This window comes from Gadus morhua, chromosome 16, assembly GCF_902167405.1.
Source record: "Gadus morhua chromosome 16, gadMor3.0, whole genome shotgun sequence".
Classification (NCBI taxonomy): Eukaryota; Metazoa; Chordata; class Actinopteri; order Gadiformes; family Gadidae; genus Gadus; species Gadus morhua.
This window is the reverse complement of record NC_044063.1, coordinates 33,522,597-33,535,892: the sequence shown is the minus strand read 5'-3', so window position 1 is coordinate 33,535,892 and position 13,296 is coordinate 33,522,597. Positions and strand designations below refer to the sequence as shown.

General features: G+C 43.9%; 1 protein-coding gene across 5 annotated transcripts in view; it reads right to left on the bottom strand.

The window, feature by feature from the left end:
* Window positions 1-13,296, bottom strand: part of kalrna (kalirin RhoGEF kinase a) — a 196,236-nt gene that overhangs the window by 106,747 nt on the left and 76,193 nt on the right. For all 5 annotated transcript variants that reach the window (XM_030380530.1, XM_030380534.1, XM_030380531.1 and 2 more), the window contains 3 exons: window positions 2,935-3,084; window positions 526-640; window positions 274-389 (listed from right to left, as the gene is read on the bottom strand). In XM_030380530.1, the coding sequence (XP_030236390.1) occupies window positions 274-389; window positions 526-640; window positions 2,935-3,084 (381 nt within the window). The remainder of the gene's footprint in view (window positions 1-273; window positions 390-525; window positions 641-2,934; window positions 3,085-13,296) is intronic.

The window sequence follows — 13,296 nt, the reverse complement described above, 5'->3', positions numbered from 1 at the left end:
CTGGCAACAGTCAGAGCTGTTACTTCTCTGCAAAATATGAAACACGTCCATATAATGTTTCATATAATGAGCTTTATTATTCTGTCTTGATTCTACCAAACAGGGGTTTCCTGGAGATTATTCCAACGGCCCCGTGGGAGGAAGGGTAGTGTGAGGAGATGCTAGGGACCCAGAGACAACATGTTATCGTGTGTGTGTGTGTGTGTGTGTGTGTGTGTGTGTGTGTGTGTGTGTGTGTGTGTGTGTGTGTGTGTGTGTGTGTGTGTGTGTGACCTGCTTGGCGCTGTGTAAGAACACCAGGTACTGCTGGCACTGGTCCAGCCGGCGTTTCTTCAAGGTCCAGAAGTGAAGAACTCTGTTCTCCCTCTGGAGAAGCTCGTTTAGGATAGCTACACACACACACACACACACACACACACACACACACACACACACACACACACACACACACACACACACAGTAGTTATCAGCAGTCATAATTTTATGTTGGTCAATGCAATGGTGTGGCTGGTTGACCTCCTGACCTTTGACCTGCTGTTCAGGGGCTCTGGTGTGAGGGGTTCCCCCTGGAAGAGTAAAGTTGTTCCTGTGGATGTACTTCAGGAACACCTCCGCGTTCCTCCTGGCCAGGGTACATGCCTACCGGACATGGAACCACACGTTAACAAGCTAGGCTAGGTAACAACATGTTAACACACGCTAGGCCAGGTTACAACATGTTAACACATGCTAGGCCAGGGTACAACATATTAACACATGCTAGGCCAGTTTACTACACGTTAACAGACGCTAGGCCAGGTTACAACATATTAACACACACTAGACCAGGTCACAATATGTTAACACAGGCTAGGCCAGGTTACAACACGTTAACACACGCTAGGCCAGGTTACAACATGTTAACGCATGCTAGGCCAGGTTACAACATGTTAACGCATGCTAGGCCAGGTTACAACATATTAACACACACTAGACCAGGTCATAATATGTTAACACAGGCTAGGCCAGGTTACAAGATGTTAACACACACTAGGCCAGGTTACAACACGTTAACACACGGTAGGCCAGGTTACAACATGTTAACGCATGCTAGGCAAGGTTACAACACGTTAACACATGCTAGGCCAGGTTATAACATGTTAACACACACTAGGCCAGGTTACAACACGTTAACACACGCTAGGCCAGGTTACAACATGTTAACGCATGCTAGGCAAGGTTACAACACGTTAACACATGCTAGGCCAGGTTATAATATGTTAACACGCTAGGCCAGGTTACAACACATAAACAAACGCTAGGCCAGGTTACAACATGTTAACACACGCTAGGCAAGGTTACAACATGTTAACACACCCTAGGACAGGTTACAACATGTTAACACACGCTAGGAAAGGTTACAAAATGTTAACGCACGCTAGGCCAGGTTACAACATGTTAACAAGCGCTAAGCCAGGCTACAACATGTTAACGCACGCTAGGCCAGGTAACAACATTTTAACACATGCTAGGCCAGGTTACAACACGTCAACACACGCCAGGCCAGGTAACAACATGTTAACACACACTAGGCCAGGTTACAACATGTTAACACTTGCTAGGCCAGGTTACAACATGTTACATGCGCTAGGCCAGGTTACAACACGTCAACACACGCTAGGCCAGGTTACAACACGTTAACACACACTAGGCCAGGTTACAACACGTCAACACACGCTAGGCCAGGTTACAACATGTTAACACAGGCTAGGCCAGGTTACAACATTTTAACACACACTAGGCCAGGTTACAACATGTTAATACATGCTAGGACATGTTACAGCACGTTAACACAAGCTAGGTTACGACACGTTAACACCAGTGACGTGCAGTCAGGGGAGGCAGGTGAGATAGAGCCTCACCTGTCATCATGAAAAGAAAAAACGAATTATGATAAAATTAAAATATTAAAAAAATATATATTGGTATTTGTCTCCTGATCTTTGGTCTAAATGTAATTAATGTACGATTCCATTTTTATTATCAAAATCGCTGAATTTGCCTTTTTCCTGAGGGGAAATACAGGAGCTGAGGCCGGCTGAGGCCGACTGAGGCAGCAAGCAGTGCTGCCTCACTGAGAATTGCGCAATCCCTCACAAACTGGGTAGAGCGCATGCGCTCAACCCAGTTTGCTTTTTCACCGTTGTCACCAATGTAATGTTTGCAGACACTTTTATTGTATGGTCGCACTTTACTTAAACTAGTTAATGTATTTGATGTATGTGTATAACATATTTCCTGATCTTTGGTCTAAAGTTGAAGTAAAGTGCGACATAAAACCGCGCTGAAAAAGCATGAAATGAGGCAGCAAGTTCCTCTGCCTCACTGAAGGGGGCGTATGCGTGAGCCCACAGTGTTTACAGTACAGGATGCTTCCGTTAACTTCTTTTAAGCAGTCAAGTGCACTACATCAGTTTGTTTATTTGAACAAAACATTTCTGACTGCAAACATGGAAGATAATGATTCAATAGCCAAGCTCAGAAATGTCTAAAAACTGGACTTTCAATCAAAAAAAGAGATAATAAATGATGGAACAACGTTCAAACAACGGGACAGAAAGTAACGGTCTTTTCAAACAGAGTGGTACCGCCGAAAAGACTGGCTGTGTGGCTGTGCTACGAGAAATCTGCATTTCTGCTTTCCCTGTCTTTTGTTCTAAACATTTGTAAATGCCTGGACTAAGTCAGTGCCTCACCAGCCACGGATCTCACCGCACGTCTCTGGTTAACACACGCTAGGCCAGGTTATTCAATATTGACCTCTTACAACACCTTTAGAACATGTGTGTGTGTTGTTGTGCGTGTGTGTGTGTGTGTCAGTGTGTACATGTGTATACATGTGCGTGTACGTGTTTGCTTCTGTGTGCATGTGTATGTATGCATGTGTGCGTTACCTTGAGGAAGGCCTCCTTCTGCTCCAGGTGTTTGCTGATGAGGGGGAGAAGCTGGTCGCCCTCGGCAACAGAGTTGACCTTGTCGTGACCCGAACACCAGTCCTCATCTCTTCGATACTCCTGCTCTAGACTCTCTAACACACTGCAAACCTACACACACACACACACACACACACACACACACACACACACACACACACACACACACACACACACACACACACACACACACACACACACACAATTATGGCCCATTGCCTAGGCTCTATGGATGGACATGAGAATTACTGAAAAGTGGGGATTCCCGCATAAAGTCATAAGTGACTTAAAAGGCCAATTGCCGAACAATTATGGCCTCATGCAGGAGAAAAAAAGGAAGAGATGGTGCTGGGCATGAGCGCAACCACAAATCTTCATGTTGAGAGAGAGATTCTTCCAGAATCCGGTCTGCTCAAATAGGCTACACCGCCAACTGTACACGATGATTGCCAATTGGAGCAGCTGGAAACAGGTGAAAGCCAGAAAATAATCCACACAACATAATAGCCCCAGCAGGGGGTGCTAGAGTGCATATACAAACTAAACAAAATAAAGAGGGTCCGTAACACCTTCTCCCTGAAATGGTGGCTCTAGCCACCACAAAGTAGACAACTCTCAGTATAAGAAACTCTGGGAGTTCCACAAGCATTTCAGAATTTTTAAGCCTGCCAACAGGGACAGACCTACTTGGATCTGTTATGACATCTTCTTCAGTCCCCACTAAAGTAGACAACATAACAGGAAACGTTTTAGCCAGCGGACAATCAGAGTTCAGGACTACGGAGAGCGCAGCAGTATCTGACTCTTGTGCATAGTAAGGTTTCAGCATATTGATATGACATAACCGTGAACTCTGGCATAGATCTGGAGTGTGAATCACATTATCACGACCAAATACCTTTTGTTCGACTGTGTATTGACCACTGAAATTAGACTAAAGAGATGATCCGAGGACAGGGAGTAACAGTAGCACTTTGTCACCCGGCTCAAACATGCGTCTTTTCGCCTTGACATCGCACCACTTTTTCATTTTTGTTTGTACCATGGAGTTGCTTTTTTGCCATTTCAGGCACAGTGAACAGACGTGACCTGATGTCATCTACATGATGAAGCATGCTACGCGGATTGGACTGACTTAACCAAGCATCTTTGAGAACGGCCAGCGGCCCGTACGGTATGTGACAGAACACTAGCTCAGCCGGGCTGAAACCAGTGGACTCCTGGACCACTTCTCTCGAGGCAAGTAGCAACCAGAGAACAACCTCCTCCCAACTCGCCCCTAGTTCAAGACAGTAATCCTTAAGCATTGATTTAAACGCCGGTGATACCTCTCCAGCGCTCCCTGGCTTTCGGGTGGAATGCGCTGGAGATGTTGTGCTCGATCTTAAGCTGTTTAAGAAATCTGGTGAAAACATGAGAAGTAAAGTTAGTTTCCCTATCGCTTTGTATTACATAGGGTAGTCCAACAAGTGAAAATAACTTAATCAGTGCCAGCGTTACGGTTTTATTGGTTATTCTTTGCAGAGGCACAGCCTCCGGAAAGCAGGTATTAGTATTAGTGCACATCAAAGTGAATAAGTAACAGCAACCACTAGTGGAACGTGGAAGAGGACTTACACAATCAATTATCATTTGCTCAAAAGGAGCGTAGATCAGCGGGAGTAGTTGGAATCTTCTGATTTGGTTTGCCAATGAGTTGACAAATATGGCATGTTTTGCAAAAATTACTAACATCTTTTTTTAGTCCAGGCCAATGGAAATGACGCAGGATGCGATCGTATGTCTTGGCGACACCTAAGTGTCCAGCAGCAGCGTCATGGGCTACTCTAAGTATTTCCTCTCGATAAGCAGCAGGCACAACGATCTGTGACACTACCTGCCAATCATCTGTGACATTTTGAGGTTTCCATTTTCGCATTAGCACTATCACGAAAAAAGTAGCCCGGAGGTTTCAACACAAGAGCAATGGTAGGACGGACCAGTGGCGTCACTAGGCTGTTTCATTCGGGGCGCAAGCTCCGGAAATATTTAATTACCCCAAAAATAATTTTTTGGCACATTTTTATTTTTCAATATTTATTGGTATATTTACTGGTAACTATGGATTGCATTTATTCAATTCAGTCTAGAAGTGATGCAATTATTCTAGTCACTAATGGTAGTTTGTTATTTAGAAAGAAACATGGCGATTCCAGGAGCCTCTCAAAATAAAGTAGCCTAGTCCTTCTAGATAGTTCTTCTAGCAAGAGAATAAACAGTTTAAAAACATAACCAGACTGTTTACCACATCAAGTGAATTAACCTATCCTATCCCGTCAGATCCATATATATATATATACAGATATACATACAACCATACTGTGGCAGACGCCAGGGAGGAGTGAGGGGAGTGGTAGGTCTGGCAACCTGCTGGCTCCACCCCCCGGGCCATACATGGATTCCTCCAGTTAACGGGCAGGCCTGAAGGCCATTAAGCTGGAGTGCTTGCAGTTAAAAGGGAGAGCAGGCTACCACAAGCCAGCGATAGTGCTAGCAAGATACAGAGAGGACTGGATCATAAAGGAGGTGGATGACCCTTTTCCCACCCTGGTTGTGTTTACTACGTGAATTAACCATCCTAAATTGAACCCGCTTTGTGTGTTGTGTCTGTATTGTCTATTCAACTTGGTGGTGTGGAAACCCCACACCCACAGGCCCGCTACAATAGATATTTAAATATATATGTAAAATGTCAGTGGGCGCGCACGGCGAAGATTTTTGATAACCCTAACCCTAATTTTCTTCACAAAACAGTCCATGCATTTAATCATGCATTTACATGGGAACACAGCTGTATACTGACACTTGCTGCCATAGATATGTATTCAACCAAGACCACAGAATTTATTCCCAGTCAGATCCAGAAAGGAGTAATAAAAGTAAACAGAAGGTAGCAGTGTGTCTCGGCCATTAGTTTGGGCCGTGTGTACGGAAGACGAGGTCAGTTCAACTCGCTAACAAAGATTTCAAGCACTCGCAATAGGAAACGAAAAAACATGACGACATTCAGTTTCTGCCAAACACACACCTGGCCTTATATTACCTGGGCGGTGCCAAGCCCTCACACAGACCCCTACAGGTTAAATGCAAGAAATACATTTCCACCCTTCGCTTTTGCTGCAATTACATCTGACTATCTTTTCCACATGGACTTTACCCTAATCTTGGCAAGAACATTGTATTTTCATAAATAAGAAGTAGGAAGAACAGAAAATCAATAGCCTAAATTAAACGGCTGCAGCATGTGTCATGTCCTTTAAAGGATAATTTAATCGATCGAGACATGAATCTGCATTGAAAGTGGGTCATATATGTAGTCGAATAGTCACATAAATTTCTATTTGGTGCCTTCTTGACCGAGAAAAGGCAGACAGGGGCTTTTTGGCGCTTGTGTAGGCCTATTCAAGACGATAACTCCCACGATGCCAATCAGCGTTCACTCCCTGAGGGAGGTAACATATTATATAATACAGTCCCTGCAGGATTTCGTGGGCCTTTTGTGAGATTGTTGCGGCCTAAAATGCCTGATGTTGCGTGAGGTTTTCCAAAAAGTTGCGATGAAAGTTGCAGTGCGAGAGGAAGTGAAAGTTGCGATAAAAGTTGTGATTTTCTTGATGTTATTACTGCAATTTTCCCCGAGTAATTTGTTGAATATTAAGTTATTAGTGAAAAAAACACTGAGAAATGGTCCCATGAATAATTGATTCTTGATTCTTTCCGCGCTGGCAATTGACTTGGATGCAACAGCCTGTGTCCAACCCGGTATCACGCGATTTCGTGCTCATGCGCACGAACGTTAATCTATTGAATCGTGTTCCAGAGCACGTTAGTCCGACTTTTTTCGTGCTACACAGAACGAAAGTAAACCAATGCATTATGAATGGGAGTGTTCTCAGACAATTAACGTGCTCCACAAAAATCTACGAGAGAGAGAGAGAGAAAGAGAGAGAGGGAGGGACAGAGAGAGAGAGAGCGAGAGAGAGGCTTCAGAAAGGGTGTGCGCAGATAGTACAGTGCACCCTAGACAGAGCCGGCCCTGGGCATAGGCAGTATAGGCAAATGCTAGGGGCGCCGTCATCTGCGGGGGCGCCGAAAATGGGGGGGGGGGGGGGGGGGGGAGGGAAAGAAAAAAAATAATAATTACATATATATAAATACTACATTTTTTTACCAGTGCCATTACTACTATTTTTTCGAAATATTATTTAAGCCCACAGCAACATAAAGTCATAGCAAAGACTAATAAATAATGGAGAAGCCTTTTTTCTGGGTGCCTGCCTGGCTCGTTGCTCTGTACCTGGCCTCTGTGAGGGGGGCGGGGTCAAGAGGCCAGCTGCCTGAATCTGACCGGACCGTGACCCCAGACGAAGAAAAAGATTAATGACACTGTATCGGAATTATGTCCAAAAGACTGAAGCCATCCGGCGCCCAAGGAAGGAAAAGAAGGAAAGAAGAGGAGGAAAAACGTGAAAAAGGTAGAGGTACAGTAATGTCAATGTGATGAAGTGCATGAAATTAATAGTTGAATGCATCGTAGTTACCGTTATTGGAGCAGAGTGTTAGCTTGCTAGCTTACTTCGGACGATAGCAACATTGTTTAATGATCAATAAATAGCTGAGTCGACGTGTGTTAATATTACTCCACCTTAAATTCATTAGGGACGTTTACATCAGTGTTACAGTGCAGTTAAAGTGTATTACTGTTAATATTTCATACCTTAGCTTTCACATATCATTCATAGGCTATATATACATATATATTCATTCACTGCACTTTACTGGTTTTTGCACTGTGGTTAGACTGAATTGCATTGCAATGACAATAAAGTTGAATGAATCTCATCACATTTTCATTATTAGTCTATAATAGTCTCATGTATAGCACACCAAGCATCTGTTTTTTTTATTAAAATGTAACATGCAGTCGTCACATATACTTCTCTTCTCTCTTCAGATGCACTTTTAAAATATTTCAGTACCACCCCCAGTGACACTTGCCTGGCTCCGCCCGCCTAAGAACTTCCGCTCAATTTGAATTTCCCTTCAGTACTAGGTCTGGACCTGCTGTATGTAATTTGGTTTTCTGGTGCCGCCACAGCGGCCACCAATCAGCGAACAGAGGGCGTGTCTGAGAACAATGACGATAAAGTCGTACGCCAGTTTGAGTTGTTGTTGTAGGTCGGTAGTTGATTTACAATGTGCAATTTTTCCCTGATAAATTAAATTCGACGAACAAAACCTGCAGCTGTCGTTGACGGACATTTTCGTGCAGACGCGCAAGGTGTTTGGTTTGTGTACAACCTGCGCGTGATTCCCGGCGCATGACATACGTCACAACCAAACGTTAGCGATTGGTTATGGCAGATCCAGAGTGGCACTGGGCAGATCCAATCATTTTAAACTTCAACAGACACCCGCCTTCAAGTGAGTTAACGTTTGTCAATTGATTAGGTCCAGACTCTCTGTACAAATGAAATGAAATGAAGTGAAGTACGAGAGTCTGGTAGAACCAGGCTACAGTGACACAGCATCAGGTGCTGCTGTCTACCTCTGCACAGCCCTAATACAGAATTGGATTTTTTTTTACACTTCAGTTGAGTGCTTGTTTAATCTCTGGTTAGAACCAAACTAGATAAACCATACTACATTTAATTGTATTTACAATAATTTGAATCTGAACTCTATCTATTATTTTGCTTATGAATGCCTTTAGTAAACATCATGCCTTTCTTTGCAGTATTTTGTGCATACCTTATTGTATGAGTGATTCATTGTCACTTGTTTTGCAAGAGCACAAGTGTTTAATTATTAAAAGTTCTAACGCCTAACGTCTACCATATTGTATTTATGATTCATTGCTTGTTACTTGGTTTGTAATACGTTTTGTGTGTTTAATTTTCTATCTAAAATCAAAGAGTCTCAAAGACAAAGCTTTGTAGCTTCTCTGAGTTTATGAACATTGGTAGTCGAATTTACTGTGCGATCTAAAGGGGTAGGGGGCGCCAGCAAAAATCTTGCCTAGGGCGCCAAATTGGTCAGGGCCGGCCCTGACCCTAGATATATATATATTGCCTAATTATATATATTGCCTATATATATATAGGCTATAGATATAATTAGGCTATAATTATATTATTTAGCGTGTAATGAGACGGCGTCGGGCTCGGGCTCGGGCAGAGAATCGAAACACTGACTGGAACTACTTAGCAGGTGTCTGTAGGCCCATATCAGGAGTTAATGCACGCCTTGCAGCCAATCAGAATACGAGTATTCCCCCAGACTGTGGTATAAACAATATTATTCACGAGTTATAATCAACCCCTACACATCAATATTAATGATAACCCATTAAATACGGTATGATTTCTAGATGTCATGGCAACGTCCGCTCGCGACACTGGACTTGCGAGGCATCGACGCGGACGTTCATTCACATAGCCAAAAACAAGAGAATAGATGGCTAGATAAAATATACATCAAGACATACAATTCTAAAAAGAACAGATGAAGCAGCTACCCTTTTTTCCTTCGCGGTTTGCCTACAGAGCAGCGCACCTGCATTTAATAAATCCCTGAATTGTCACAATTTCTCAGAATCAAAGGTGAAAGTAGAAACGGGTGGCAAAAAGCTGTCATATTGTTAGTTATCACAGACAATTTAAGTAGAAACGGGTGGCCTAAAGCTGTCATATTGTTAGTTATCACAGACAATTTAAGTAGAAACGGGTGGCCAAAAGCTGTCATTTGTTAGTTATCACAGACAATTTTCAACAATGAATGATCTGTACGGAGCTCCTTAAGGGACATAAGGGAGAACGCTCCCGGACAGAACCTTAGTTTGGAAGTCATGCTTAGTGACACGACAAATACTTCCAATTGAAATACAAAATTGAGAAAATACGTGTCCCTGATCACGTTTCAATAGATTAAATAACGTGACAGTGTCACGTATTTTCGTGAGACCAGGTACGAGCGCAGTGGCGGTTTTAGGCACGGGCGAACCGGGCAGCCGCCCGGGGCGGCATATTTGTGGGGGGCGGCAAATCACATGGGGGGCGCCACGAGCAGTATAAAAAAACTATCTGCGCACACCCTTTCTGAAGCCTCTCTCTCGCTCTCTCTCTCTCTGTCCATCCCTCTCTCTCTTTCTCTCTCTCTCTCGTAGCGTTTTGTGGAGCACGTTAATTGTCTGAGAACACTCCCATTCAGAATGCATTGGTTTACTTTCGTTCTGTGTAGCACGAAAAAAGTCGGACTATCGTGCTCTGGAACACGATTCAATAGATTAACGTTTGTGCGCATGAGCACGAAATCGCGTGATACCGGGTTGCTGTGTCATAGTGATCTGCCTCGTCGGCTGACGTCCTGCCTGCAGTTCTGTTGTTATGTTTCGGGGTGGCAAAATGCTTCTCAATGGAAGATTTCCGCTCCACCACAATATTGCATGCAGTGCAAAATAATTTCCCCCCGCTTTCATGTAGAATACCAGGATACTGCTTTTATAATTAGGGCATTTAGCAGACGCTTTTATCCAAAGCGACTTACATTGTTTAATACACACATTGGCCCTCATTTATCAAACGAACGTAGAAATGAGCGCAAATCTGAATTCATGATTCATCTTACGATAGGACCCACGTGAGATTTAAGAAACCTTCGTATCACACCAATCCCAGCGTATGAAGGATCTTGGTGTTGATAAATACGGCGGCTGAGATCGATCGTAATTAACGTAACACGCCCATATAAAAGCACGTCTTCAGAAGTCTCGCCCCTAACTTTTACGACATGGAGAAACGTCCAACGGTAAAATAGAGGAATTTTTCCGAGACCCAAATGGAGACGCTCGGGTCACTGGTGGATGCGAACCGTCTGGTTTTATTTGGGAGCCTAAAAGCTGGCATTAAAGGCCAGCAAAAGAATGCTATATGGAAGGAAATAACTGTTGCAGTGAATAGTGTTTCCAATGTTCGTCGGGTAACGGAAGAGGTTTGTTAATTAAATTCATTAAATAATAAATTAAATGTACAACTTCTGTTATCCAGCTTAAAACATTTCACATATATGCTATTGTTTTCCGTTAAAGTTATTTAATTCCGAATAAGGTGAAGAAAAAATGGTCCGACATGAAGCTCAGCACCAAAAAACGTGTTGCGGCTGTGAAGCCGGCCAAGCAAGAAACGGGAGGAGGCCGGTGCAGTGCGACTGCAGCGTAACTCACCGAGATGACTCTGACCATGTAGTGCGCCCTGATGTAGACGATGCCCAACGTTGCTATTTTGGAAAATAAAAGAATCGTGCGTGCCCCCAGGCCATCGGGCTACCATGTTCAGGATTGACATTCTGGCATCGCAAATAATCGGAACATTAACTGAATGGTAGCTTTTGCGGTTGATGTACGCGTAATCATTAATAGATGGTTCATACGCACATGGGTACAATCAACCGCACCAATCACATTTGAAAACCTAGCAATAGCAAAAAAATCCCGTTTGATTCCAGTTTGCTGATCGTTATTATATGGGAATTTAATATAACGTTCGGAGAGGGACATTATAGCTGCCAAAACTGCTGGCATGGTTCGGCTAATACTTGGCTGGGAAATAGCAGACCTGTCCCCGATCTCCCGCTGCAAGATCCCGGTGGCCAAAAATCCCAAGGTAGAGCAAACCTGCACAGGTATTGCGTTTGATCGCCTAGTTTCTCGCCTTAACTGTGGCTCCAAAGCATTGCATAGCTCCATCAGGAGATGCCTTGGGAGACGAAAACGACTCAAGAGCCATTCATCGCCCTCCTTAAAAAAAACGGCGCGGTCTCGAAAAACTCTCTCGTCTGTGCGTTGAGGTCCTTAACAGAGCCAGATCTGCCATCGCTGAGACACGACCACCTATTTGGCAAAGCTCCTGTTAATATAGACAGCTGAATAAACATTTCACCTGTCACATTCTAATTATTTTCATAGCAATACTGTTTTTAATTAGGCCTGACTTGATTGTAATTGTTTGAACGGCTGGGCTAATTCCAATTTATTTAGTAATTAATACAGATGTTGAACATGGGCTACTTGTGCTGCACTATTCATCATTGAAATACCCGTATGTTGCGCCAAAAAAACGTGCGTACACGAGCTCAGACCTGACGTGAGATTTCATCGCAGCCTGCGCTCACGTTCAAATTGATAAATGCCAAGCTCAACGTTGAAATGAGCGTACGTCCATTTTACGCACGTTTTCTGTCGTACGCTCGTTTGATAAATGAGGGCCATTGACACTGCGACAGCGGAGTCAACCATGCAAGGCGACAGCCAGCGTGTTAGGAGCAGTAAGGGTTAAGTGTCTTGCTCAGGGCCACATCAAGACTCAGCTAGGAGGAGCTGGGGATTGAACTAGCAACCTTTCGGTTACAAGACAACTGCTCAACCTCCTGAGCTAAGCCGACCCCTTTTCGCGATCATTCGCAGTTATTTTGGTCTGCAAGTGTGAAACGTTGGCCGCGCACATGCTGCATGAATGCTTGAATTGCTTGAAGTAGTAAACACGGAAGTAGGGCGGAAGGTAGTTTGTCGACGTCAGTTCAAGACAACGCCACTGATGGGTCAAATTTGCGGGAAAGTTGCGTTGGTTGGTTAAAATTGTGACACCGCACTCAATTTGCGGTGATTGGTTGATGTTGCAAAACATTTTTCGCAACATCAAGTTGCAAATCGCAACAACGCGAAATCCTGGGGGGTTTTCGGACGTCTGTGGTACTTCCACAACAAGTAAAGACCTACAAGACTCCAAAGAGTCCTACACGGGTTCGGTTACCCGACAGGTGACCCGCACAATTTGGATGAAAGGGGTGAAAAATAATGTACTGTGTCGGACACGGTGCGGGTTTGGTCGAACGCCTGAACAGCGAGTCGGTCGCGGGTTCTGCGATTCCGAGCCAGACTTCTCTGGTGCTGGATATGTTATTCAGGAGTCATCTAAAACCGTCCACAGTGGATGATGTGCTTTTTTTGCACAGCAATCTAAAGCACCACGCCAAACACCAGATAGTGTAATTCCCCTGCGTTCCATCTAATGTGTCTATGAGGCTAGTCCAACAACAATCAGGCCTATAGAATATTTGTAAAAACAGGCTCTGAAAATCTTTGATAAAAAGCCACTAAGGTATCACCATTGAGACATACTACACAAACACAATCTATTTACTAGGCCACAGTATTTTCATGTACTGTTTGCAAAATCCGAAAAGGCTTGGCTCCCACCTGTTTGTACGGGTTTGTCTGTTACCGTGGCT